Source organism: Vipera berus (assembly GCF_964194415.1).
Source record: "Vipera berus genome assembly, chromosome: 3".
NCBI classification, from domain to species: domain Eukaryota; kingdom Metazoa; phylum Chordata; class Lepidosauria; order Squamata; family Viperidae; genus Vipera; species Vipera berus.
The window spans coordinates 43,810,410-43,836,094 of record NC_138204.1 but is presented as its reverse complement, the minus strand read 5'-3'; the positions used below and the strand labels follow the sequence as shown (position 1 = coordinate 43,836,094).

At 38.2% G+C, this 25,685-nt stretch overlaps 1 protein-coding gene across 2 annotated transcripts in view; it reads left to right on the top strand.

The window, feature by feature from the left end:
• RASSF5 (Ras association domain family member 5) overlaps positions 1-25,685 on the top strand; it is a 78,704-nt gene that overhangs the window by 22,957 nt on the left and 30,062 nt on the right. For both annotated transcript variants that reach the window (XR_014026148.1, XM_081325415.1), the window contains exon 2: positions 11,478-11,599. Coding sequence is in view for 1 of the 2 variants with exons in the window: in XM_081325415.1 (XP_081181541.1) it covers positions 11,478-11,599 (122 nt within the window). In the remaining variant the exon portion in view is untranslated. The remainder of the gene's footprint in view (positions 1-11,477; positions 11,600-25,685) is intronic.

Genomic DNA, 25,685 nt, shown 5'->3' with positions numbered 1-25,685 from the left:
CTAACCTAATCAAATTTCTTACTGATAGTTTAACAGCAGCACACAGTCATACTAACTGGATTAGAATAATAGAGTTGGAAGGGACCTTGGAAGTCTTCTGGTCCAGCCCTCTGCTCAACAGGAGACCCTGTACCAAACAGTTGTCCAATCTCTTCTTAAAAACCTTTAGTGATGGAGCACCCACAACTTCTGGAAGCAAGCTGTTTCACTGATTAATTGTTCTCACTGACAGGAGAGCACCAGGAAATTTCTCCTTAGTTCTAGTAACCCTGGTGGCACAGTGGTTAGAATAATGCAGGCTGCCTACAGACTGAAGTTTGATCCTAATGGGGTTCGAGTTGACACAGCCTTCCATCCTTCCGAGATCAGTAAAATGAGGACCCATATTGTTGGAGGCTATATACTGTCATTGTAAACCATTGAGAGAGTGCATTAAAAGCACTATGGAGCGGTATATAAGTCTAAATGTGATTGCTATTGCTAGGTTGGATTTCTGTTTGATAAGCTTCCATCCATTATTTCTTGCCCTGCTCTCAGTTGCTTTGGAGAAGAGGTCAATCTCTTTTCTTTGACAGCTGCTCGTATATTGGAAGACTTCTATCATTTCACACTTAGTCCTTCCCTTTGTTAGACTTGACATACCCAGTTCCCACAATGGACTATTGTATGCTTTAGTCTTCAGTCCCCTAATCATCTTTTTTATTCTTCTCTGCACTTTTTCTAGAATCTCAACATCTTTTTTGTATCATGATGACTAAAACTGGATGTAGTATTCCAAGTGTGGTCTTACCAGTGCAATATAAAGCTGTACTAGCACTTCACATGATCTTGAAACTATCACTCTGTTGATGCAGCCCATTAGCTTTTTTGGCAGTTGCAGCACAGGAGGTTGTCCACTAGGACACTTAGGTCCCTCTCACTGCTGTTGAGCCAGGTAACACGTATTCTATATTTGTAAATTTGGTTTTCCTTGACTAAGTGTAAGACCTTGCTTTTCTTACCACTGAATTGCATTTTATTGGATAGGGCCCTATTCTCTGCCAAGGTCATTCTAGTTCTTGAGACTCTCTTCTAAGGCATTGGCTATTTCCCTCAGCTTGCTGTCATCTGCAAATTTGGTGAGTTCCTCTTCTAACCCTTCATATAAATTGTTCATGAAGATGCTGAAAGAATATTGGGCCTAAAACAGTGGTTGATCAGCCATTTATGAATCCATCAGATTGTGATGGTGTACATCCTCCATTTTTCTGTCTTACCAAGAAGTAGGCTGTGGTCTACTTTGTCAAATGCCTTACTAAAAACTAAGTAAACTACGTCCAGGTATTTCTGTGATCCATTAAGTTAATCACTTTGTCAAAGGATGCAGTAAAGTTTGTCTGGCATGATCTATTTTTGAGAAACCCATGTTGGCTTCTGGTGATAGCTTTGCTTGTTTCTAGGTGTTTGCATGATTATCTTTTGCAAGATCTTCCCAATTTTAGTGGCAGGTTGATTATTCTGTAGTTTTCACCCTTTTTAAAGACTGGAATTGAATCAGCTCTTTTCAAGTCCTCTGATAGTTCCCTGGTGCTCCAGGATCTTTGAAAGGTATGGTTCAATGATTCTGAGATCACATCTGCCAGCTCTTTCAGAACCCTGATATGTAAACCATCTGGTCTTGGTGATTTGAACTCATTTAGAGTGGATAGGTGTTCTGTTACTATTTTCTTACCTATTTTTTATTCATATTCCTAATCTGTCTTTTACAGTACTGCTTTTGACATTTTTATCTTGTGTGTGAAGATCAAAATGCACCATCTGGGAATATGGAGTCCTTGCCCACCATCTCTTGGTTACCTTGTTCAAGAACAATACTGGTAAAGCTTCATTGTACTGTCCCACTCTCTTCTGATTAGTCAGTAGAGTTTGTATACTATTTGTGCAGTACATTCTGTGCTGCAAGACCTTTAATGGAGAGGCTTGGTTTCTTGCCACTCTTTGTTTCCAATGCCTTTTCTTTGATAAAACAGCCAGTTAATTGGGTTTAGATATTCCTACAAAATGACTGACTCTATGGGATTGATTTTCCTTATGTGTAATTGCATTTGTTTTGAACTAAATTTAACCCTTAGCTACCTGGATCAGTTAACTATATGCACTAACTTCTTCTCCATTGAGACTAATAATTCAACTTGTTATAAGAAGATGATCAACATGAAAGAATAGAAGGGTCCAAGGTAAGCATTGTTTTCAGATAAATTAAGCAACCCATATTCTTTCTGGGTTCAAATATGCTGCTTATCTCCATACCTCAGATAACTAAATCCCCATAACCTACCATCAGACTGAAGTAGCCAGGTTATAGTATCGGGCTAAATTGTAACATCTATTGTTGATATACTCTGTGATATAATCAAAAGGAAGCAGGCTCGGTATTGGAATATATGCAGTTGTTCAATTAAACATTAAGATATAAATTATGATATAAAAAAGGAAAAAGCAAACATGGAGGAGATCATTCTAATGAGAATTAAATATTCATACTTGCACTTTAACTGTTTCTATCCTGTTTGACCTCTGTACTCTGCATGGGAAGAAAAAGATTCGATTGAAAATACCATGGCTTAAAAATGATGTGGGAGAGCTGAAAAAAATGTAACTATTATAAGTTGCACAACAATATGCAGCTGTAAATCCATCTTTCTTGGCCATTAGTTGATTAAAAATGCATTGGAAAGTGAAATTCTGTCTTTCGCCTGCACACATCAACAGAATGGGAAAGGAGGCTCAGAAGCATTAGAACAGATCTATGCAACAGATTTGCGAAGCACTCTTGATTAATAAGCTTAATTGACTGTTGAAGTACTTGGCCAATGTGATGACTGAAGGAATGGATTTCCTGCATTAGTTCTGAAAGCCTCGCTTAAAGATAGTAGTATTCAGTTCACAGACAGAAACATTATTGCGTAATTGAGGTCTGCACTTGTACATCATTAATAAATCTCTTCCTATTATATTCACCTGAACAGAGGACTAGTTTTCCCCTAAATAATTAACCTTTAAAATGGAAGAGTGCTTTGCTCTAGATTTATATACCGTATATTAACACAGGTATATATATATATATATATATATATATATATATATATATATATATATATATATATATATGCATATGTGTATGTGTGTGTGTATAATTTTTAACGTGGGCCAGTGTGACAATAGAGTTAGTCTTGTCTTGTCTTACCTTATCTTCAGAAGATATGAAATATGAGAAGGGACCTAGTTTGGTGTAGTCGTTAAGACACCAATCTGGAAACCAGGAAGCTGTGAGTTCTAGTTCCGCCTTAGGCATGAAAGCTGGCTGGGTGACCTTGGGCCAGTCACGCTCTCTCAGTCCAACTCATCTCACAGGGTTGTTTTGTGGGGAAATGAGAAAGGAATATTAGGTACATTCACTGCCTTGAATTATAGAAATAATAAAGGTGGGATATAAATAAATATTTAAACTTAATTTAGGCTAAATATTTTCTAGATCCTGCCTTGCTATTCTTCCGGTTTGTAAATGGGGCTTACAGTACTTATCTCCAGACTGATGTGAGGCATCCTTTACTACATAGCCGCTCTTACAGCCAAGATGCTTACCAGCCATTACTATATTTAGTATATTTCCTTTTATTTCAGTTTCTTCATTTAAATAAAATAATCATGTTGCTCTTGCCCTAAGGCACATCTAAGCAAAATTTGCTCCAGACAAAAATATAAATATATTTATCTCATACCAGATAAATGCTAAATGGTACATTACCACTTTTTTTTTCTCTTGGGGTTTTTTATGCTTTTGCGTTGCAGAAATTTAGCATCCCTACTTCATATTTAACCCCTGAATTGGCTCCCCTACACAGTTGGACAGAGGTGCAATTTTTACAAGAAAAGTGGGAAGTATTCCTTTCTTAATACAGCTACTTTTTGTGGCATGATGCACTGTCAGCCTCAGATGTACTGAATGCCCTTTGACTCTGTTCCCCATATCCAAAGTGCTAGAAGTAAAAGAAATAACGATTCCGAAGCCTTTGCATGGTATTCTACAACATTCTAAAATCTGTGTATATGTATGCATATGTGTGTGTGCTCAACTAATAGTGTAATACAGTATCCTGACCACTTTTCATACATGTTGGCTGATATTCAGAGATTATTATTTTATACTTATGTAATAATCTCATCATTCTCGAATGCATAACAACATTGCAACTCTATTGTTTGATATAGATGCTTGTGTTAGGTGAATGAGGAAAGGAAGAAGTAACATACAGAATACTTTGGGGCAAGTGAATATAAAGTGATATATAACAAAAAAATAAAAATAAAAGCAATAGTACAATAAAAAAGGTTCTTCAAATATACAGCATTAAAAAATTCCATCAATATCCTGATAGGAACTTACCACTGGTTAAAATTCTTGAAACTTGAAGGCCTGTCTAACTAGATTGGCATTCATGGCTAGCTTTCAAAAATATTAATAGCAGGAAAAGTCAGCTGCTCAATGTATAATAATGTTAATAAAAATTAAGATGATGGAGTAAAATACTAATTCACTGGGCTATCTTTTACTAATCAGTGATATATAAAGGAATCTCTTCTGATGCCTGAGAGAGGATAATAAGTTAATAAGGAAGCCACAGGTTAGAAGCCAGGAGATCAATTGCAAGGAAAGAAAAAGAGTTAAAACATACATTGAAGTCATGAATAGAAATTTAAAATTGTACAAGGATTTTGAAGAACCAACATTTATGACTATTAAATTAGAGCAATGTGATTGAGTTTTTGATGTATTTATAATGCCCCACCTTCTATAAAGCTTGTTTAATTATAATAATTTCACAAAGTCTGATTCTTACTCATTTTCCAAGGTGAGTCCTTATGCTTTGCCTCTGTCAACACAATTGTGCCTTTGTACTTGGGGACATTCCTTTCCAAGTGCAGTTCTTTTTTCAATTCATACAGACTTGCCAGTATCTTGTTCAGTTCTCCTTAAATTAGGTAGCAACAGTTCAAAAATCACTTCTGTGTCTGCCATATTCCAGTAAACACTCAAAGCCCCCACCCCCTTTACTTTTCATTTGAAACAGCAGCGTATGGTTGATTCATGGTAACTGAGCAGAATATCCAGTCAGACCTCTCAATTCAAAAGTCTTTTAAATTAGCATGTTAATGCTCTATTGTCTACTCCACTAGGAAGATTTTGCTTTCTTGCAGCCATGGCACTCTACACTTTACTTCCCTTTAAATCAGAGGTCCCCAACCTATTGGGCACCAGGAGCCGATTATATGGAGAGAGGTGTTTCCACGGACCGGAGGGGCATAGTTTTGTGTGCTGCCTGCATCCCCCAGGTGGGGCTTTGCTTATTTGTGCGGCCTGATTGCTGGCATACTGTGGCCTGGTACAGGACCACGGACCGGGGGTTGGGGACTCCTGCTTTAGATGGTACCAGTAGCTCAAATAGGACTAGAGCTAGCATTAAGGTTTTTTAAAATTATTCTTCATCTTTGGGAAAAATCTTTATCACTATACAGCGGTGACAAAGTAGCTGTCATCCAGAACTAGAAAATTCATATCTGAAATGTTTATAAAATGTTCATTTCCTGATAAGAATGTGCTTTTTTTGTGTGTTGTCTTGTATTTGAAGAGCATTTTTGCAATTCTGGAGCTAATACTGTATGCATTTATGAAAACAGTTCAGATAGAATATCTTAGAATTGTCTTTTCTTCCCTTTGCGCCCCCCCCCAAGAATTTCATACTGTTTTGCCAGGTTATACAGATTTAATGAAGCATACAATGCCAAATAGATCAATTTTTATGTTCTGAAAGTCATGCAGATCCTGAAAAGAGTTGCTTGATTCCCATCCGTCTAACCAGTTTCTTCCTTTTTATCATTTTGGGTTCAGGAACTAAAGAAATTCGGCTAACATGCACAATAATAAATTCCTAGAGGTGTTTAGCAATTTAAATTCTCTCATTAGTCATCTTTACGTCTATAGAAGATGTGGGTTAGCAGAATTTTTGGAAAGAATCTGAAGGTATTTTGATCTGCAAGTTTTGTGATAAATGTAGCTCCTTGACTCTTTCTCAGTAAAATCAAATGTGATAATAAATGTGTTAATTGTTAAAGTATCACAAATCTTTGGGGGGGTTTTGTTGCAAAAATTAACATGACTTTCATTTGGAAAGAGATATGTGTGTAGATACCAGTGGAATCACACATGCTATATATTGAACCAGAAAGTTGTGTACCCCCGTATACTAACGAGGTGTGTATGTGCTACTTCTGTGTTCTTTTCTGATTTATTCTTCTGCTTCTCTGAATTCCATATTTCATATTCCTTTTCAGCTGATGTGTAAAGATCACTAAAAATTAAGCTTCATGTGCTGAGCTAGTCAACTTTGCTACATATTTTTAGCCCTTCTTCCCTCATAATGCCATGCTTCTGTTCGATTTCCTTTTATGGATAGAGGAAGATGCTCTTGTCACATTTCATTAAATGTTTTATTTCCATTTTGGCTTAAAGTAGTATTTGCCTCCCCCCCCCTTTCCCCCTGCCATTATTAATAAATGCAGAATTTCTATGATTGCACCCTTACAATTCTTAATATATTTTATTCAACATGGATGAAAAGAATAAAAAGGCAGATCCTGAGACAGCATTACACACAGGTTGTTATGTATCCAGGTGCAGACATCTGTATAGCAGCAGCCACCAGGGGCCGTTGGCCTGGACGGTTTTGGAAGGAAACCCAGTTTCGGCGGGAAACCTAGGGCCAACCCCATTGGCTAGCCGCCTACCTGGCCAGGTATATAAGGAGGCCAGGTAGCCCTTGTTCTCCAGTATGAAACCCCCCCACAATAAAGAGCTGAACTCGTACTCCGGCTGGCGTCTCTTCCTTGCGTCGGGCCCACTACATTACACAGGTAACAGCCAAAGTCTGGAACTGTAAAATAGCTATTGAACATAGTATTGATTAGATGCAATAAAATGAATTCTCCTTCCAAATAAAAAGGTGTAGTACAACACCAGTAGTAAAAAATGGGAAAATGATTAAAAAAGAGAAGTCCAGTTATTTATTTATAATCATTCTGTGCTGCTTCAACTTATCAGATTCTAAATGGTACAGATTAATAACTTGCATAATAAAATCCAGTCACAACATCCATCACAGCAGTCATCCTGAAACAATATACAAGGTGCTGTATCTTATAATCATAAAACTCTAAGGACCATTTTGAATGGTCAAGGGCCATGAGAGTAGAGCCCACTTATGCTTCTGGGGACATCTCCCATAGAGAGAGCTTATTTCTATGCCTCTTTCCTTCAAATAAGTAGAGAACTTCAGTGTGCACTGTCTATTTAAATATATTGGGTGAGCATATAATTAAGATCTCCAAACAGAGAGGCATCTTGTTCATAACATGCTGGATGTAGCAGCTATTGAAAAGAAAAAAGTCTGGTTAATTGATCTTGCTATACTTGGTGATACTTGGATTGATGAAAAACAATTGGAAAAAAATATGAAATACAGGGTCTTGTAGATAGAATCTGAACACCTACAAAAAATCCATTGTTTACATCAGGATTTGAGCCATCAGAGCAATGCATAAAGGACCCTCTCAATATCTGAAAATATTTAATTTATTGGACCTGAACACCCTAATTTTACAAAAAAAACCCACCCTGCTTGCAACTTCCTATATTCTTAGTAATCCTTCTGTCCTTGATTTAGACTTGAATTATTAAGTTTCCATTATGAGTCTAATCATAGATTATCCACACAACAACAACAAATCTTTTACACTGTTTGTTATTTTATAGTTCATTTAATATCCAGGTCATGTATGTGCCTTTGTATATCTGAAACAGAGGGAGGAAGGAGTTTTCCAGAAGACAGATGCTACTCAAGAATTGTAGCGCAAGATTTGTTATGTTTGCCATTTCATCTCAAAGCCACACCACATCTCATAATTACAAGGAGATGCTTGAAGAACATTATGGTGCTGGTAACCAATAAATTGCAGTTATTTCTTAAGTACTGGTGGTAATATGTGCTGTTTGTGTCAGAATGATTTTTAGAGAGTGGTACCAGATATCACTTGTTAAACAGAATTGTTTGATAAACTTCTGTCTGCTTGAGGATCCTATTCTAGAACCTTCTTGTGGAGGAGGCTTGGAGAGGGAGTGGATAAGATATTACAAGGGTGTATGCATGTATAGAACTAATACCTATTTTGCCATTTAACCCCCAGACCTTAAAGGGGGCTCTGGAGGTTAAAGAAGGATTGATGGTAGTATATATATAGCCGGTAGTTCTGCACTCCCATTCTTTGTGACACACTATTTATGTGCGGAAGAGTTAAATGTAATTAGATGGATTATGAAGTGACTTTCATTTTCACATATATTACATTATTTCTTCAGCAATAGTTTAATGAAATGGAACATGCTTCACTCTTCTTGGAACTAGCTGTAGGCAGGGTTAAGTCCACGTAATGAAAGATTTTACAAGCTGAAGAAGTCATTATAGGGATAGAGTTTCTTCTCCAATTCCTTTTTTGGTGTGTGCTGTTTATTAAGTGGAAATAGTATTGAGGGGAATAAAATTATGATACAGTGGCTGAATGAACTTAAAACTGGAAAAGATGATGTGTAAATAAAGTATTGGTACTTGAGCTTTCTTTTCTCTAGATGATTCCATAAAGCATCATTTACATTCAGACCTTCGTTCGTTTCGCCGGGACCTAAAAACCTGGTTGTTTGATTTATCTGGCCTGGACTGAGGGGTTTTAAATTTTTAATTTTTAAATTCAAATTTTAAATTTGGGCTATTGTTATTTAATCCTATTTTAATTTTAACGTTATCTTAATTTTTGTACTTTTATCTGTTTTTATTTTGCCCTGTAAACCGCCCTGAGTCCTTCGGGAATAGGGCGGTATAGATATCTAAATAATAATAATAATAATAATAATAATAATAATAATAATAATAATAATAATAATAATAATAATAATAATAATAATAATAATAATAATCTTAACACAGGAAAAATCAGGAGTTTTGTATCTTAAACAAATCATAACCAAAACAAAACAATATAGGTGTTTAATTAGTCCAACTGGAGTGGACAGGAGTAGGAAGCTAAGCTTGACATGGCTGCTGTTAGTTGTAAAGGCAAAGGGTGTTCAAAAGAAGTTACTCCAAGTGTCTGAAGACTCTGTTGGATTGTTCTGCTGTTGATGTTCATAGGGCAAACTTGGACACACTTGATGGAAAATATACTTAAAAAAACAACAACAGCTAGGCTTCCCAAACTTTCTCCTTCATTACCTAAAACCATTTATCAGAAAATCCTTTTTACCCAAATCATAAGTCAATTTAAATGTTACTGTTGTCATTGGTTAATGTGTCTGTGCGTTGTTCCCAAAATACAACACTTGATTTCTTAAGATTCCTAAATAATTCCTACATAATGTTTTATGTAACTCATTTATGTGTGATTATGAACTAAATAAAGATATGTTTAACTTATTACAAATTAGAAATATTAAGAATTGCCACTTTTCTTTCCCCCTAAGTTATCACTTGTGTATGAGAGGAATTGCTATTCCCTGGAGGCTTGGTTTAATGGCATCCATACACTATGGCTAGCTGCTTTTTACATTTTCATTTTTAATTACAATGCTTTTTGGTATAATTGATTTCTTTTCTCTCTCTCCCCTCTTAACATTGGATCCCATGTTAGGCACAGCTCCTGTCATGGTTTTAAAGAAAGTGTTGGGCTGTCTATTAGTGATTAATCTGAAGATGAAATTTCTATAAACCTTGTGATGAGTGGCCCCTTATTTTACTCATGGCCACTTCACCTGAGAGCTTGCTCAAGCCAAACCAATGTAAACAACATTCTGTTGGATTAAACTAATGGCTTAGGAGGTCCATCAGATTCCAAAAATGGTCATTTAGATGCCAGTGGGACAGGTCTAAGAAAGATATAAAGATAGCAGCACATGCATTCTTATATTCTCAGGAACTGCTATACGGACAAGAATTGCTTTATTAATTGTGAAGGTGGATTAGCTTCAGTACGTAAGCACACATTAGATCAGTTTACTACCTTTGTTTAGGCAACCTGACATTCATCAGATATTTGGGGCATCAAACTGCCATAATCCATACTTCTTGACACTGTTGACTGGAGAATCCACCAGTTGTAGTCCAAAACATATATAGCACCTTTTGTATGTGGTGTTATCACAACAGCACAAACCACATTAGCTTCTGTTTGAATGGTAAGCCAAACTCGTATGGCTGAAGTACTTAGTATTATGTAGAAAACAAAACTCAAGCGGTTTTTCTTCCATCACAATTAAAACATTGATCTAAGATATAAAGACGTTGGCCTCAAGTAGAGTGCTTCCCATGTTCAACAGAGAATCTTATGGCATGAATATTGATTTTGGCATAAAATGTTTATATTATGGATTATTCATTTATGAGAATAAGTGGACTCTACTTCATTAAATATTATTCCATCAGGTTCTTTTAGGTGCTATGACTAAATTACTCCCCCACCCCTTGAACATTTGCTGTTCCACATTGTTTGATTTCCAGGTTTCACTAGAGAGATCTGTGACCTGTTTCTAGTAAATAATAAATGACGTAAAGGTATTTTCTGGACTGAACCAGTTTAGACTGCAGATATGGTCTTCATGTTTGGTTGTTTATACAAAATCTCTTCCACATAGTGAGACTAAACTGTAGTCTCACATGCTATTTTTTTTCTTGCTGGAAAAAAATATCAGCCATGCAGTTCCCTCACCTTTAGTATGCAATTATACAGTCTAGGCACAGATTTCAGATTTCATCTGCTGTTTGTGCAAAATGAAGCCTATGATTATGCAATTGTTTAGGAAGCTACAACACATTGCTTTGGGGAGCTATTTTTCAGGGGGCTGTTTGTTTATATGGATAGGAACTAGTGTGCATTCCTACATATAATAAAAAGTATGGAAGCTGTGGCTGACCAAACCTTCAAAAGGAAGACTAATTTTTTTCTTTGTAATTATGCCTTGGTGTTTATACTTTTATGAGTGACATCAGTTCATTGTTCCTTTTTCATTTTTGATTTCTTTAAACCTGATTGCTTAACCTGTGGATTTAATCAGTGGTGGGATTCAAATATGTGAACAACCAGTTCTCTGTGTGGATGCCGCTTCTGGAAGTCTGTTCTGGGCCTGGGCAACAAAAAATTAGCTACCGGTTCTGCCGAACTGGTGCAAATCGGCTGAATCCCACCACTGGATTTAATCATTCGCCATCTCTCAGACTAATTTATACCTTTTGCTATGTCTTTAGTGCTGCAAAATGCACACACTGCGGAAGAAAACTGGGCTTTACTGTTTATTCCATATTTTATTAATTACAGTTCATTTTGTTCTTCCTCCCCAGACTGCAAATACACCTGCCATCAGGAATGCAGAAGACTCATCCAGCTGGACTGCAGCCAGCGGGAAGGAGAGCCTCACAACAAACCTTCACCAGACAATACCTTAACACAGAACTATGGCCAGGTATGACTTTATAGCATCTCCACCTAAAGAGGAACAGAACTGAGTCTTTTCTGGAAGCTAAGGGATAATACAGGAATAATTCATAAAGATGTGGGTGAGAGAAGTAATGGCATTTTGTCAAAGTTTGAGAATTTGTAAAGAAATCCCCCCACCTAAGTATTGATATTACATTCTCCAGTAGACTTTTTCCCATTGTGGGGATGCATCTTTTTCTGACCATATGAAAATACTGGTATTTTGTGCTAGCCTACATTTGGTAAATTGCTGATTGTGCTAAATGGGTATTTAGATTAGACACACTGATGCAAATTAAAGGTGAAATCAGCAAAATATATTTTGCCACATGTTCTCACAGTATATGTCACATGCCATTTCTAGCGCAGAACCAACAGATTATTCCTGATAATAGTACTGATGTAAGAGAAGACATCAAGGAAGACATAAGGAAGGAGCCAGGGTTTTGTGAGATTGTGAAGTGCAACAGAAAAAAACCCCTTATGTTTTAGTGGCACAATGATGCCAGGATCTGCGATGGAATTTGCAACCTCAGAATATGGTGGTGGACAAATTCATGAGGTTCTACTTCATAATGACCAGGTGGTATTTGCAGGAACTGAGATATCATGTCTTTAAACAGTGGCTACTAAACAATGGGAAGAGACAAATCTTTTTTGGCCACAAGAATGTAAGACAAATAAATGTTTCACTAAGTCTGGAGATAGCAATTAGAGCTCATACATATTTTCTTTGGCACCTGCCAGATTCCTGCCATATTGAACGTCAATTGTTTTTAAAGATACGTTTCATTGAAAAAAAAAAGAGAAGCTGATGTTCTGCAAAGCAAAACACTTCAACCAGCATTTTAATTTTCAGGTATGCCTCAAGGCGCTCTCCACATTAGCATCCAAAGGCAGTCTTAGCAAATAAAAGGAAGATTCCTGGTAATATACTCCCTGTCCTGTAAAACATAGACAAATGGATAAAACATCTGAAGGTACTATAGAGGCATTATTTTAGAAATGTTGCACTAATATAGAAGAAAGAAAGTGGCATTGTTGCCATGATATTAAAGCATTATCTTCCATAGAGGAGTTGGAACAATGTGGCAAAATTAGTAGGTTGTATTTCACAATCCTGTAGTTGATCATGATCTAAGCTCTTCCTCTGAGGAGTAGGTCAGAATTGGTTATTGTTTTTAGATTTAGGTATAGCCTGCCTCCAAGCTGATTCTGGGTGGCTTACAATTTCAAACCAAAATAAATTTAAAAGATAGTAGAATATAAATAAGCAAGAATAAGCAAAGGCAGGTTAGGGTTGCTTGTTGGGCCCAGGAGTCAGGTCAGAAAAGAGGGATGGAAAGGAAGGAAGAACACTAAAAAGGTTTGGGAGGCATTGATTTCCAAGACTTTAATAGGGCGGTGTCTGGAAGCTGTATACTCTAGACCAGGAGTCTCCAACCTTGTCAACTTTACAGGTTGTGGACTTCAACTCCCAGAATTCCTCAGCCAGGCATGCTGGCTGAGGAATTCTGGGAGTTGAAGTCCCCAAGTTGTAAAGTTGACAAGGTTGGAGATCCTTGCTCTAGACAATAATTTCAGTCTCCCTTACACCTCTGCTTTTGGAATTTGGGTCCCATGAATTATTATTATTATTATTTTGGTCTGGATATATTCATGACTTTCATCTGAACTACAACCATTCTTCTAGCCAGGTCCCTCTTGGTTCTGGTACAGTATTTCTGTAACTGAAGTATCTCTGCAAATCAACTTGACTTACAACCATTCGCATAGTGAGCATTTGAAGTCACAACAGCACTGAAAAAAGTGACTTATGACTGTTCTTCACAATTAAGACCCCCTGGTCACATGATCAAAATTCAGATGCTTGGCAACTGGCATTTGTTTATGTCGGTTGCAGTGTCCTGGGTCCATATGATCACCTTTTGCGAGCTTCTGACATGCAAAGTCAATGGGGAAGCCAGATTCACTTAACAACCGTGTTACTAACTTAACAACTGCATTGATTCATTTAACAACTGGGACAAGAAAGGTAGTAAAATGGAACAAAACTCCCTTAACAACTATCTTGCTTAGCAATGGAAATTTTGGCTCAATTGTGGTTGTAAGTCGAGGACTAGGGTATATTGCGCTTCCTCTCTTGACCCCAGCTGCAAATTTTAAAAGCCAAGTTGTTTCATCCAGATGTTATAGTTAGCAGGAGACTTCCATAATAAAAATATTTGTTTTCTGGAAAATATATGCATAATTGTATATTTCATTTAATATTGTGTCTCACTAACATGCTATTCAAAGTGATCCTTTGGTAACAGAAGTTGTAATTTTTAAAAAAGATACAAGAGCCATGCCATAGAAGATTCAAATGTATTTCATCTGATCATGAAAATTTAAAAGAGGAAAAATGTCTTTAAAGGGCTTTTTTATTTTAATAAGAAAAGAAAAATAAATAGGTTTTGAAAAGCCTACATCTTTTGATTTCTGGGGTTGAATAAAGTGCTCTGATTTTGTTTTTCCATTGGATGGGAGATAAATTTAGTAGAGAAATGGATTTTCTGCCTCATGGGAAATGCTGAATTTCCTGTAACACTTTTTATTCATTTATCAATTTTAAAGCCTTGGTGGAGCAGTGGGCTAATGCCTCCTGAAGTAACACCAGCTGCCTGCAATTAGTGCAGGTTCGAGTCCCACCAGGCTCAAGGTTGACTCAGCCTTCCATCCTTCCGAGGTAGGTAAAATGAGGACCCAGATTGTTGGGGGCAATTAAGCTGACTTTGTAATAATGCCGCTTGGGGGGGGGGCGAAAGCCCTAATAAGCAGGCATATACATAGAATGAAGGCTACTGCTAAGCTTGTAAGCCGCCCTGAGTCTTCGGAGAAGGGCGGGATATAAATGGAATTAAAAAAAAAATTGGAGTTTTTACTCTTTCACATTCTGAGTACAAAGAATGTCAACTCTTTGTTTCCCTATATGTTCTAGATTTATGATTCTTTTGTATGGCACATCTATTCTTTTCAATGGATTTTGTGCAGGGAAATATTTGTAACTAGGGGAAAACCCCTCCTTCCTTCTATCTTGCAAAAAAAAAAGCATATCCCATTAACTGTGATTAACTTTGCTTAGGACGAGGAATGGCAACTTCTGTCCTAAAAGGAACATGTGATTCTTGATATAATTTTTTTTAAAAAAACTCAACAAGAGGTTACTTCAAAATCTTTCTAGTAAGAAAAGTAAGTTGGGAGGGAGCCTGGAGAGGAAAGGTTGCAATAGAAAGTTTATTTTTGTTTTTACCCTGTTCCTCCCTTCAGCTCTTCTTATTATACCAATAACTTCTAAGACAATGATTCTCAACCCTAGAAATTTTATTGTACGTGGACTTCAAGATTTATGACACTTGAATATAACACTAAGATGCAGAGGTTGACCCCTTCATGGATTACTGCCTTGTCGTGGCGAAGGGGCTTGCGTAATTCAATGAAGCTAAGAGCTATGCCGTGCAGGGCCACCCAAGATGGACAAGTTATAGCAGACAGTTCTGACAAAACGTGATCCACTGGAGAAGGAAATGGCAACCCACTCCAGTATCTTTGCCATGAAAACCCCATGGACTGTACAAAAAGGCAAAAAGATATGACTCTGGAAGATGAGCCCCTCAGGTCAGAAGGCATCCAATATGCTACTGGGGAAGAGCAGAAGGCTAGTACTAGTAGCGCCAGAAAGAATGAAACGACTGGGCCAAAGCCGAAAGGATGCTTAGCTGTGTATGTATCTGGTGGTGAAAGGAAAGTCTGATGCTGTAAAGATTTTTTCTCCATAGGAACCTGGAATGTAAGATCCATGAATCAAGGAAAGCTGGACGTGGTCAAACAAGAGATGACAAGACTGAACATCAACATCTTAGGAATCAGCGAACTAAAATGGACAGGAATGGGTGAATTTAATTCAGATGACCATCAGGTATACTACTGCGGGCAAGAATCCCTCAGAAGAAATGGAGTAGCCTTCATAGTCAATAAAAGAGTAGGAAAAGCAATACTGGGATACAATCCCCAAAATGGCAGAATGATCTCAGTTTGAATCCAAGGCAAACCATTCAATATCACAGTAGTCCAAGTCTATGCCCCAACCACCGATGCTGAAGAGGATGAAATTGACTGGTTCTATGAAGCCCTACAGCACCTTATAGAACTAACACCAAAAAAATGATGTCCTCATCATCATGGGGGATTGGAATGCTAAAGTAGGAAGCCAAAAGATAACCGGAATAACAGGCAAGTTTGGCCTTGGAGTACAAAATGAAGCAGGGCACAGGCTGATAGAATTTTGTCAAGAGAATACAATGGTCATAGCAAACACTCTTTTCCAACAACCCAAGAGACGGCTGGACATCACCAGACAGTCAACACAGAAATCAGATTGACTATGTGCTCTGCAGCCAAAGATGGAGAAGCTCTATACCACGGGTCGGCAACCCGCGGCTCCGGAGCCGCATGCGGCTCTTTGAGCCGTCTCCTGCGGCTCTTTGAGCCGTCTCCTGCGGCTCCCAGCCGCCCGGTGCGCGCGCACCTCTTTGAACGGGCAGTGGTGCACGCGCACCTCTCCAAATGGAGAGTGGCACCGCCTGTTTGGAGAGGTGCGCGCGCACCGGGCGGCTGGGAGCCGCAGGAGACGGCTCAAAGAGGTGCCGCTCTTTGAGGAAGCTGTAGCGGCCCGTCTCCGAAGCTGCCGAAAGAGACGGGCCGCTACAGCTTCCTCAAAGAGCAGCGCCCTGCCCATTCTGAGAGGTGCGTGCGCACCTCTCCGAACGACCGGAGGTGCGCGCGCACCTCCCCAAACCTTTGGAGAGGTGCGCGCGTACCTCCGCACGAACGGGCAGAGGTGCTGCTCTTTGAGGAAGCTCCGAAAGCGGCAGCTTCGGAGACGGGCCGCTACAGCTTCCTCAAAGAGCGGCACCTCTGCCCGTTCGCGCGGAGGTACGCGCGCACCTCTCCAAAGGTTTGGGGAGGTTCGTGCGCACCTCCGGTCGTTCGGAGAGGTGCGCGCGCACCTCTCAGAATGGGCAGGGGCGCTGCTCTTTGAGGAAGCTGCCGCGGCCCGTCTGCAAAGCTGCTGAAAGCGGCAGCTTTGCAGACGGGCCGTCGCCGTCGGGCAACCGGGAACTGGTTCCATCTCACTTTTTTTAAAAAAAATGGCAACCGCGTGCGTCCGCGCATGCGCAAAAAACCGTTTTGCGCATGCGCAAAACTTTGTGCATGCGCGTGCATGGACACACGCACGCGGCTCCCACTTTTTTTAATTTGTGATTGAACCGGTTCCCAGTGGCTCTTTTCCTTTTTTAGGTTGCCGACCCCTGCTCTATACACTCAGTAAAAACAAGACCAGGAGCTGACTGTGGCTTAGACCATGAGCTTCTTGTTGCAACATTTAGGTTTAAATTGAAGAAAGTAGGGAAAAGCACTAGGCCACTTAAGTATGAACTAAATCATATCCCTGATGAATATACAGTAGAGGTGACAAATAGATTTAAGGAATTAGATCTGATAGACAGAGTGCCTGAAGAACTATGGACGGAGGTTTGCAACATTGTACAAGAGGTAGCAACTAAAACCATCCCAAAGAAAAAGAAATGCAAGAAAGCAAAATGGCTGTCTGAGGAAGCTTTGCAAATAGCTGAGGAAAGGAGGGAAGCAAAAGGCAAGGGAGAAAAAGAAAGATATACCCAATTGAATGCAGAATTCCAGCGAATAGGTAGAAGAGATAATAATGCCTTCTTAAATGAATAGTGCAAAGAAATAGAAGAAAACAATAGAATAGGGAGGACTAGAGATCTCTTCAAGAAAATTGAATAGATGAAGGGAATGTTTAATGCAAAAATGGGCATGATAAAGGACCAAAATGGCAGGGACCTAACAGAGGAAGAAGAGATTAAGAACAGGTGAAAAAATTACACAGAAGAACTATACAAGAACGAGCTTAATGTTCCTGATAACCATGATGAGGTGGTCACTGACCTCAAGCCAGACATCCTGGAATGTGAAGTGAAGTGGGCCTTAGAAAAGCTGAGCAACAAAAAAGCTAGTGGAGGTGACAGTATTCCAGCAGTGCTATTCAAAATCTTAAAAGACGATGCAGTAAAAGTGCTACACTCAATTTGCCAGCAAATTTGGAAAACTCAACAGTGGCCACAGGATTGGAAAAGATCAGTTTACATTCCAGTTCCAAACAAAGGCAGTCCCAAGTTCAAATTATCGCACCATTGCTCTCATTTCACATGCTAGTAAAGTTATACTTAAAATCCTACAAGCTAGACTCAAGCAGTGTGTGGATCGAGAACTACCAGAAGTACAGGCAGATTTCGAAGAGGTAGAGGAACTAGAGATCAAATTTCTAACATATGCTGGATCATGGAGAAAGCTAGGGAGTTCCAGAAAAACATCTATTTTTGCTTCATTGACTATGCTATAGAATTTGATTGTGTGGATCACAACAAACTGTGGAAAGTTCTTAAAGAGATGGGAGTACCAGACCATCTTATTTGTCTCTTGAGAAACCTATATGCGGGTCAAGAAGCAACAGTGAGAACTGGACACAGAACCACTGTTTGGTTCAAAATTGGGAAGGAATCTGGCAAGGCTGTATACTGTCGCCCTGCCTGTTTAACTTATATGCAAAGCACATTGTTAGGACTATGTCTATCGCCTAACTGGTTGGGTTGGCATTATATAAACCAAGACTGTATGGTTGCAGTTAAAGCTGTATTGTATACCTTTAATAGTGAATGCACTGTGCTATACTTTCTGCTGATTGGTCAGCAATGTACCTAATGGCCATAAGAGGGAGCTAGAGACACGGCTTTTCTCTCTCTGTTACAATTCATGTGTCTCTGCTATTGATTACTGTTTGTCGTGGTTTGTGGTTTGGTTTGCTACTGTATGCAGAACCTGAAGAACTGTGATTAATGTGTTTTGACTTACTGCCTGGTAAGACGACTCTGTAGTGGATAATCCTTGGAGTGTTGCTATCGGCTATACTTTAAGTATCTGTGTATGACCTGGACTGTTTCTTGGACTGTGCTATTACTTTATCCTACAGGTAAACTCTTTACACAACTCAGTGTATCTGTGTAGTTGCTGTACACAATTCATTACTCTCACAATCCTGTTTTTCCGTGCAAACTCTTTTTTTTAAAGAGTAGCTCTGCACATCCTTTTCACACATCATGAGAAAGGCAGGGCTAGATGAATCAAAAGTTGGAATTAAGATTGCCGGGAGAAATATCAACAACCTAAGATATGCAGATTATACCACTCTAATGGCAGAAAGTAAAGAGGAACTAAAGAGCCTCTTGTTGTGAGTGAAGAAGGAGAGTGCAAAACTTGGGTTGAAACTAAACATTAAGAAAACTAAGATCATGGCATCCAGCCCTCTCAATTCCTGGCAAATAGATGGGGAAGAAATGGAGGTAGTGACAGATTTTATTTTCCTGGGCTCCAAGTTCACCGCAGATGGGGACTGCAGCCAAGAAATTAAAAGACGCTTGCTCCTGGGGAGGAAAGCCATGGCAAATCTAGACAGCACACTAAAAAGCAGAGACTTCACCCTGTCAACAAAAGTGCATATAGTTAAGGCTATGGTCTTCGCAGTTGCAATGTATGGCTGTGAAAGTTGGATCGTAAAGGCTGAATGCCAAAGAATTGAGGCCTTTGAACTATGGTGCTGGAGAAGACTCCTGCAAGTGCCTTGGACTGCAAGACAATCAAACCGGTTAGTCCTAGAGATCAACCCTGACTGCTCTTTAGAAGGCCAGATGCTGAAGTTAAAACTCAAATACTTTGGCCACGTAATGACAAGGAAAGACTCATTGGAGAAGAGCCTAATGCTGGGAAAGGTTGAGGGCAAAAGAAGGGGATGACAGAGAATGAGGTGGCTGGATGGAGTCACTGAAGCAGTAGGCGTGAACCTAAATGGACTCCAGAAGATGGTAGAGTACAGGAAGGCCTGGAGGAACATTGTCCATGGGGTTGCGATGGGTCGGACACGACTTTGCAACTAACAACAACAAGCAGAGGTTGACAAACACTGCTAAGTGAATACAACCCTCAATAGGTTTGGGTGTTTGATGGTAACTTTATACAGAATAGAACAGAATAACAGAGTTGGAAGGGACTTTGGAGGTCTTCTAAACCAGCTCCCCGTTTAGGCAGGAAACCCTATACCTTTTCAGACAAATGGTTGTCAATCTCTTCTTAAAAACTTCCAGTATTGGAGCATTCACAACTTCTGGAGGCAGGTTGTGCCACTGATTAATTGTTCTAACTGTCAGGAAATTTCTTCTTAGCTCTAGGTTGCTTCTCTCATTAATTAGTTTCCATTCGTTGCTTCTTGTACTGTCTTCAGGTGCTTTGGAGAATAGCTTGACTCCCTGTTCTTTGTGGCAACCCATGAGTTATTGGAATACTGCTATCATATCACCCCTAGTCCTTTTAATTGAGCTAGACATATCCAATTCCAGTAACCGTTCTTTATATGTTTTAGTCTCCAGTCCCCTGATCATCTTTGTTACTCTTCTCTGTACTCTTTCTAGAGTCTCAACATCTTTTTTACATTGTAGTGACCAAAACTGGATGCAGTGTTCCAAGTGTGGCCTTACCAAGGCATTATAAAGTGGTATTAGCACTTCCCATGATCTTGATTCTATCCCTCTGTTAATGCAGCCTAGAACTGTGTTGGCTTTTTTGGCAGCTGCGGCACATTTCTGGTTCATATTTAAGTGATTGTCCACTAGGACTCCAAGATCCCTTTCACAGTTCACCCAAATCGGTGATGAAGATGTTGAAGAATACTGGGCCTAAAACAGAACCTTCAGGTATCCCACTGCATACTTCCCTCCATGTAGGACTACTTCCATTGAGGACTACTCATTGAGTGCAGCTGGTCAGCCAGTTACAAATCCATCTGGTGGCGATGCAGTCTAACTCACATTTTTCTATCTTATCTAGTAGTAGGCTGTGGTCTACTTTATCAAATGCCTTACTGAAGTCCAAGTAAATTATATCCACAGCATTCTTCTAGTCTAGTAATTTTATTACCTTGTCAAAGAATGCAGTAAGATTTATCTGGCATGATCTGTTTTTGACAAACAGATGTTGGCTTTTGGTTATGACTATGTTTGCCTCTAGGTGTTCACTGAATTGTTGGTTGATTATCTTTTCCAGGATCTTATTGAGGTCAGGCTGATAAGTCCATAATTTCCTGGATATATATATTTTTTTCCTTTTTTGAAAAGGAAACTACATCAGCTCTTTTCCAGTCCTCTGGTAGTTCCCTGGTGCTCCAGGATCGTTGAAAGATATAGTTCAGTGGTTCTGAGATCACATCTGCCAGTTCCTTGAAAACCTTGGGGGTGGGAGTAATCCATCTAGTCCTGGTGATTTGAACCTTGTCTAGGGTGGACAGGTGCTCACTTACCATTTTCTTGCCTATTTTAATTTGTCTTTCTAATCTGTTTTTTATGATACTGTTTTTGATAGGTTGGAGTGTTTTTTCCCTTTGTGTAAAGATGGATGCAAAAAACGGGTTAAGTAGTTCTACTTTCTCCCTGTTGCTTGTCACCTTCTTGCCACTTTCTTCCACTAATGGAACAATTGTTTTCTTGACTTTTTTCTTGTTTTTTACATGTTTACATATCCAGTATAAGTTCACCCATGATATACTAAAAACTTGAACTTCCCTTATTTTTATCTTAATTATTGTTCTTGTAATATTATTTGCCTTTTATAAAAAAAAAACAATATTTTTTATTTTAAAGAAAAATCATAGACATAGTAGAATGATGAGACTTGAACAAACATTATTGAAGTACATAATTAAAAAAGAAGTGAATCAGGTACAAAAAAACAAAAACAAATGGCAGCCTTCCCTCCCCCCTCCCAAAAAAACTTGGGCTATACATACGTGATCTTGAGGAAAAATAAATATTTTAAACATTGATGCTCAATCGCTCCAGAGTATTTGTATGAAAAAATATTGTTCATTGGGAAGGTGTTAATCAAACTAAAAAATGATCAAGTTGTAATACATTTATTGTAGGCTTTTTGTAGGGTCTTTCAAAAGGGATTAGGTAAATTTTTCAGTCAGAATAATTCCTATACGTTTAAATAACGCTGATCCAGTGACTGGTAGACTTTTCTTCTTCAGTATTTTGAGAAAATGAATCACTTTCTTATTTTGTACCAGTTTATATATCTTCTATAATTTATAAATGATTCAGTTTACTTGAAGAGTAAACCATGCAATCTTTAAAGTTACCATTCAGAAAATGTAATTTTTGTTAAATGTAATGGTGCTGTGAATTATCTTGATGATCTCTTTTTGACAGCCTGCTAGTCTTATTTTTTATTTAGCTTCTGTTGAGGAGTTACTAGTGGATAGTTATGTCTAGCAATGTTTTAAGAGTTTCTGCAATTATAGTGGACTTAACTCCTGTGCATGGACCCTTCCTTCTTCCCATCCTGACAGTCAGGATATAAACACCTGTATAACTAAATGTTTTACCCATCAACAGCACTTGGGGGAGCTGAAAGACAAATTAATTTAATTGACAGCACATGTTTACTAAGGATGGTGTTATGCCAAAACAAAGATTATTGGACAGTGCTCAAAAAAAGCAGACAGACAGGTTTTTTCATACTTCAATTATGAGATGAACAGGACTGCTACATCTTGTTGAAAAAAATACATACATTTATCATATGACTCAATTTAGATATTTATGTAACTACGACTGTTGAAATCTGCCACTTAGTTAGAGATTAAACTGGTCCAAAGGTGCTGATAACTAGGAAACGTGCTGTAATTTTTGATTGCCACTTGGCATAAGTGTGCAAAAGTTCAGTGCTGTATGTTTCCTTAATGCTTTTTAGAGGAATACAGTAATCATACAGACTAACCAGTGAGGCAGTGAGACGATCACCTCTGCCACACTGTGAGATTTTTTTTTCATGTCTATCAAATCAAAGTTTTCAAGGATTTAGATTTTGTAGATAGCCTTTTGTAGATCATTCTATGGCAGGCATTAAAATACCTTTGAAAACTTGGTTCTTAGCTCCTGTTTATAGTTTTGGAGGATAAGGAATTATTTCTCTGTTCAGGACCATGCATTTTGATAAAGTTACATAAGTTATTATTGTAAATTAATCTTAAAATCATAATGCAATAATGTGATTATTTTCTGGAAAGCACATACTATATGGTGGCAATTTAAGCATACTTGTTTGAGAGATGATCTTGCACATTAATGCAAACTTAGCTACTTCATGATTTTATAAGTGTATAAAATCATGAAGTGAAGTAATAAAAATCACGTGTCACGTTGTAAAGTTTGCTTAGAGGAAAACTGGTTTGTTCATCTTTCTGACCACAAACATAGTGTTTTAACCAAACGTTGCTCAGTGAAGAAAGGAACCTCTTTTGAGTGCCACCCTTTCCTTCCATGCTAATTTTTAAAATATTTAGATGTTTGGCAAGGTAAATGTACAACCTATCCTGGTGATAAATCTTGTTCTATTGTATATTATACATCTTCTGCCTCTGTCCAATTTTTTTGGTTGCTGTTTGGTTTTTAAGTTATGTTGTCATTGTCAACTTTCTTTTGGACAGAAAGAACCGTGGTGTTTATTGGTTCAATATTTACCAAAACAAAACCTGTTTTGGTGACAATTCCAGGGATGAGTAAAGTTGAAAATGTCAAGTGTCACTGCAATTTGGGTTCTCCCAGAGCAGAACTGTAGATAGTTTTAATGTGCAGAGTTTGTCCTTCAGGTATGTATATTCATTGACATTTTTTAAAATTATTATGCCAGTCAGAGTTCTTAATCTTATCAAGCTTCTAATGACTTATAAAGAGATGAATTGCATCTGAAGCTGTGGATAATATGAAGCACAGGTGATATATTCTTTCCCAACCTCCAGATAGATGTTACTGTTGAATATGGTGATTTTGTCAGAATGACAAAAGCAGCATCATTCCATCATATGCAGGCTCTACCACTTTCATATAACATCATGATGAGTGCACAAAAATGGTAGAGCTTGCATTGCAATGCTTCTTCTTCAGTACTTTCATTTATCCACCCGCCCTGCCTTTCTGGGAGGCCTCTATCTCTAATACTGGCCTTGCTGATAGGGAATTCTGGGAGTTGTCATTCACCTGATTTGGAGGTCATTGGTGGGAAAGGCTTATGGGGATTCTCAGTCATCCAGGTCATGGCTGTCCTAAAGGTGCTTTCCTAAACAAACAAAGTCCAGTTGCCTTTTTGAAAAAGCACATTGGGATTATTCCTAAAGGTCAGGAGCTAAATAAAAATAATCAAATCAGACTCAAAGATTTGGGAAAATGCAAACCTGGGAGTCTGAGTATGTTCCCATCAAGGTTATATCACATAGTTCACTTCTTCCTATATTCTGTATTTCAATCAGCAAATGCAGAAATCATCAAGTCATTTTTATTGACTTGGTTTTCAGCCAAAAAAAAGTCTATGAAGGATTTCCAATCTTTTAAGAAAGTATTTGTAGTTTTATCCCTGATGAAACAGGTCAATTTTGCAATTTCTGTTAGTTTTGTCATTATTAATCCAATGTCCATTGTAAGTAGTTCTTTATTTTTTTATCTTTTTCATAAGGTAAGTAGTATTGCTGTACTTACCACATATAAAACTAAATACCCATGTGTCTTTTCTAACTGACTATCCATAAGTCCTAGTGGAAAAAAATTGGTTTATTTGAATGTTAATTTTTTAAAAATCCTTGAATCACCATACATATTTGTACAGTGTACCACAAGTAAATCAGTTACCTTCATATATTGTGCAAACCAACCCAAAGCTGCTAATGTTGCAGCTTTGAAACTTATTATCCTTTGGCAGGAAATACAAATATTAAAAAAGATGCATATGTGCCTCAGCTATAGTTAATTGAGCAGGTTGAAATGTGCGAAGTAATATACAGAAATGAAAAGGGTTGTGAGTATAAAACCTATAGAGTTGCACAGATTTTAAAATGCATTTTTACAAGTAAGGGATTGGACAAGTTGTAGCAAAGAAATGTGTTTAAAAAGCTCTTTCTTTCCAAGCAAATATTAGTATTCTTGGACAAAGATATTTTGACACCCAGAGATTGGAAGAAGGTAGCTGAGATCAGTATTTCAGCCTAAACCTAGAGAAATCAAAGGAATTTTTTTTTAAAAACAAAACAACCCATTCTGGGCTATTTGACTAAGCTTGAAATTATTGTGTCAAAGTACTTCTAACATAACAGTTGGTGACAAATAATTAAAAAACCTCTGATGGATGATGATTACTAAGGTTCTGATAAAAGCGGCCACTTCTTTGAGCAACGAATGCTGGAAAAAATCTTTCTGACTGTTCTAAAATTAGCACAGAACACAGATGGGTTCCTGCATTGAAATGTTGCTAGGGAATCTCTGTTTTTCTTCTTTCCTTTTACCATATATGTCAGTCAGATATATTTCAGTATATGAAATAGGAAATGTACATGGATGCTTATTATAACAGGTGTCACAGACCATCTCCAGTAGAGGCCCAACTTTCTAAATGTCCCTAAAGTCCTTGTGGAATCCCATGATTATTCTTCAACATCCTTTCCCCATTAGTTTCTCTCCCCCCCCCCATTGCAAAAACCTATTAAAATAGATACTGAGTGGAGAATAGATAAGCATAATTTTGGAGAGCTTTTCACTACTTACTACCAGACATGCCTTAAGCCTATCATAGGATGTTTACCTGGGAGCATACGCCAAGTAATACATATTTAATCAGCAGCTCTCATCTTTGCCCCTCCCTTTTGTAAAGGTTTGCTATGGATACTGGAGAGCCAGAAGCAGGTTGTTTGCTCCCCTGTGGGAGTATAACTCTGTTTCTCTATTTCTTCCATTCCCAAGTTGTGTCACTCAAAATCAACTGAGATACTGTCAATGCTCTCTTAAGAACTATGTCAGAAATCTTGCAAGAGGAAGTGGTTCAAGAGAAAAAGAAGCAGGAAAGAGTGGGGGGGT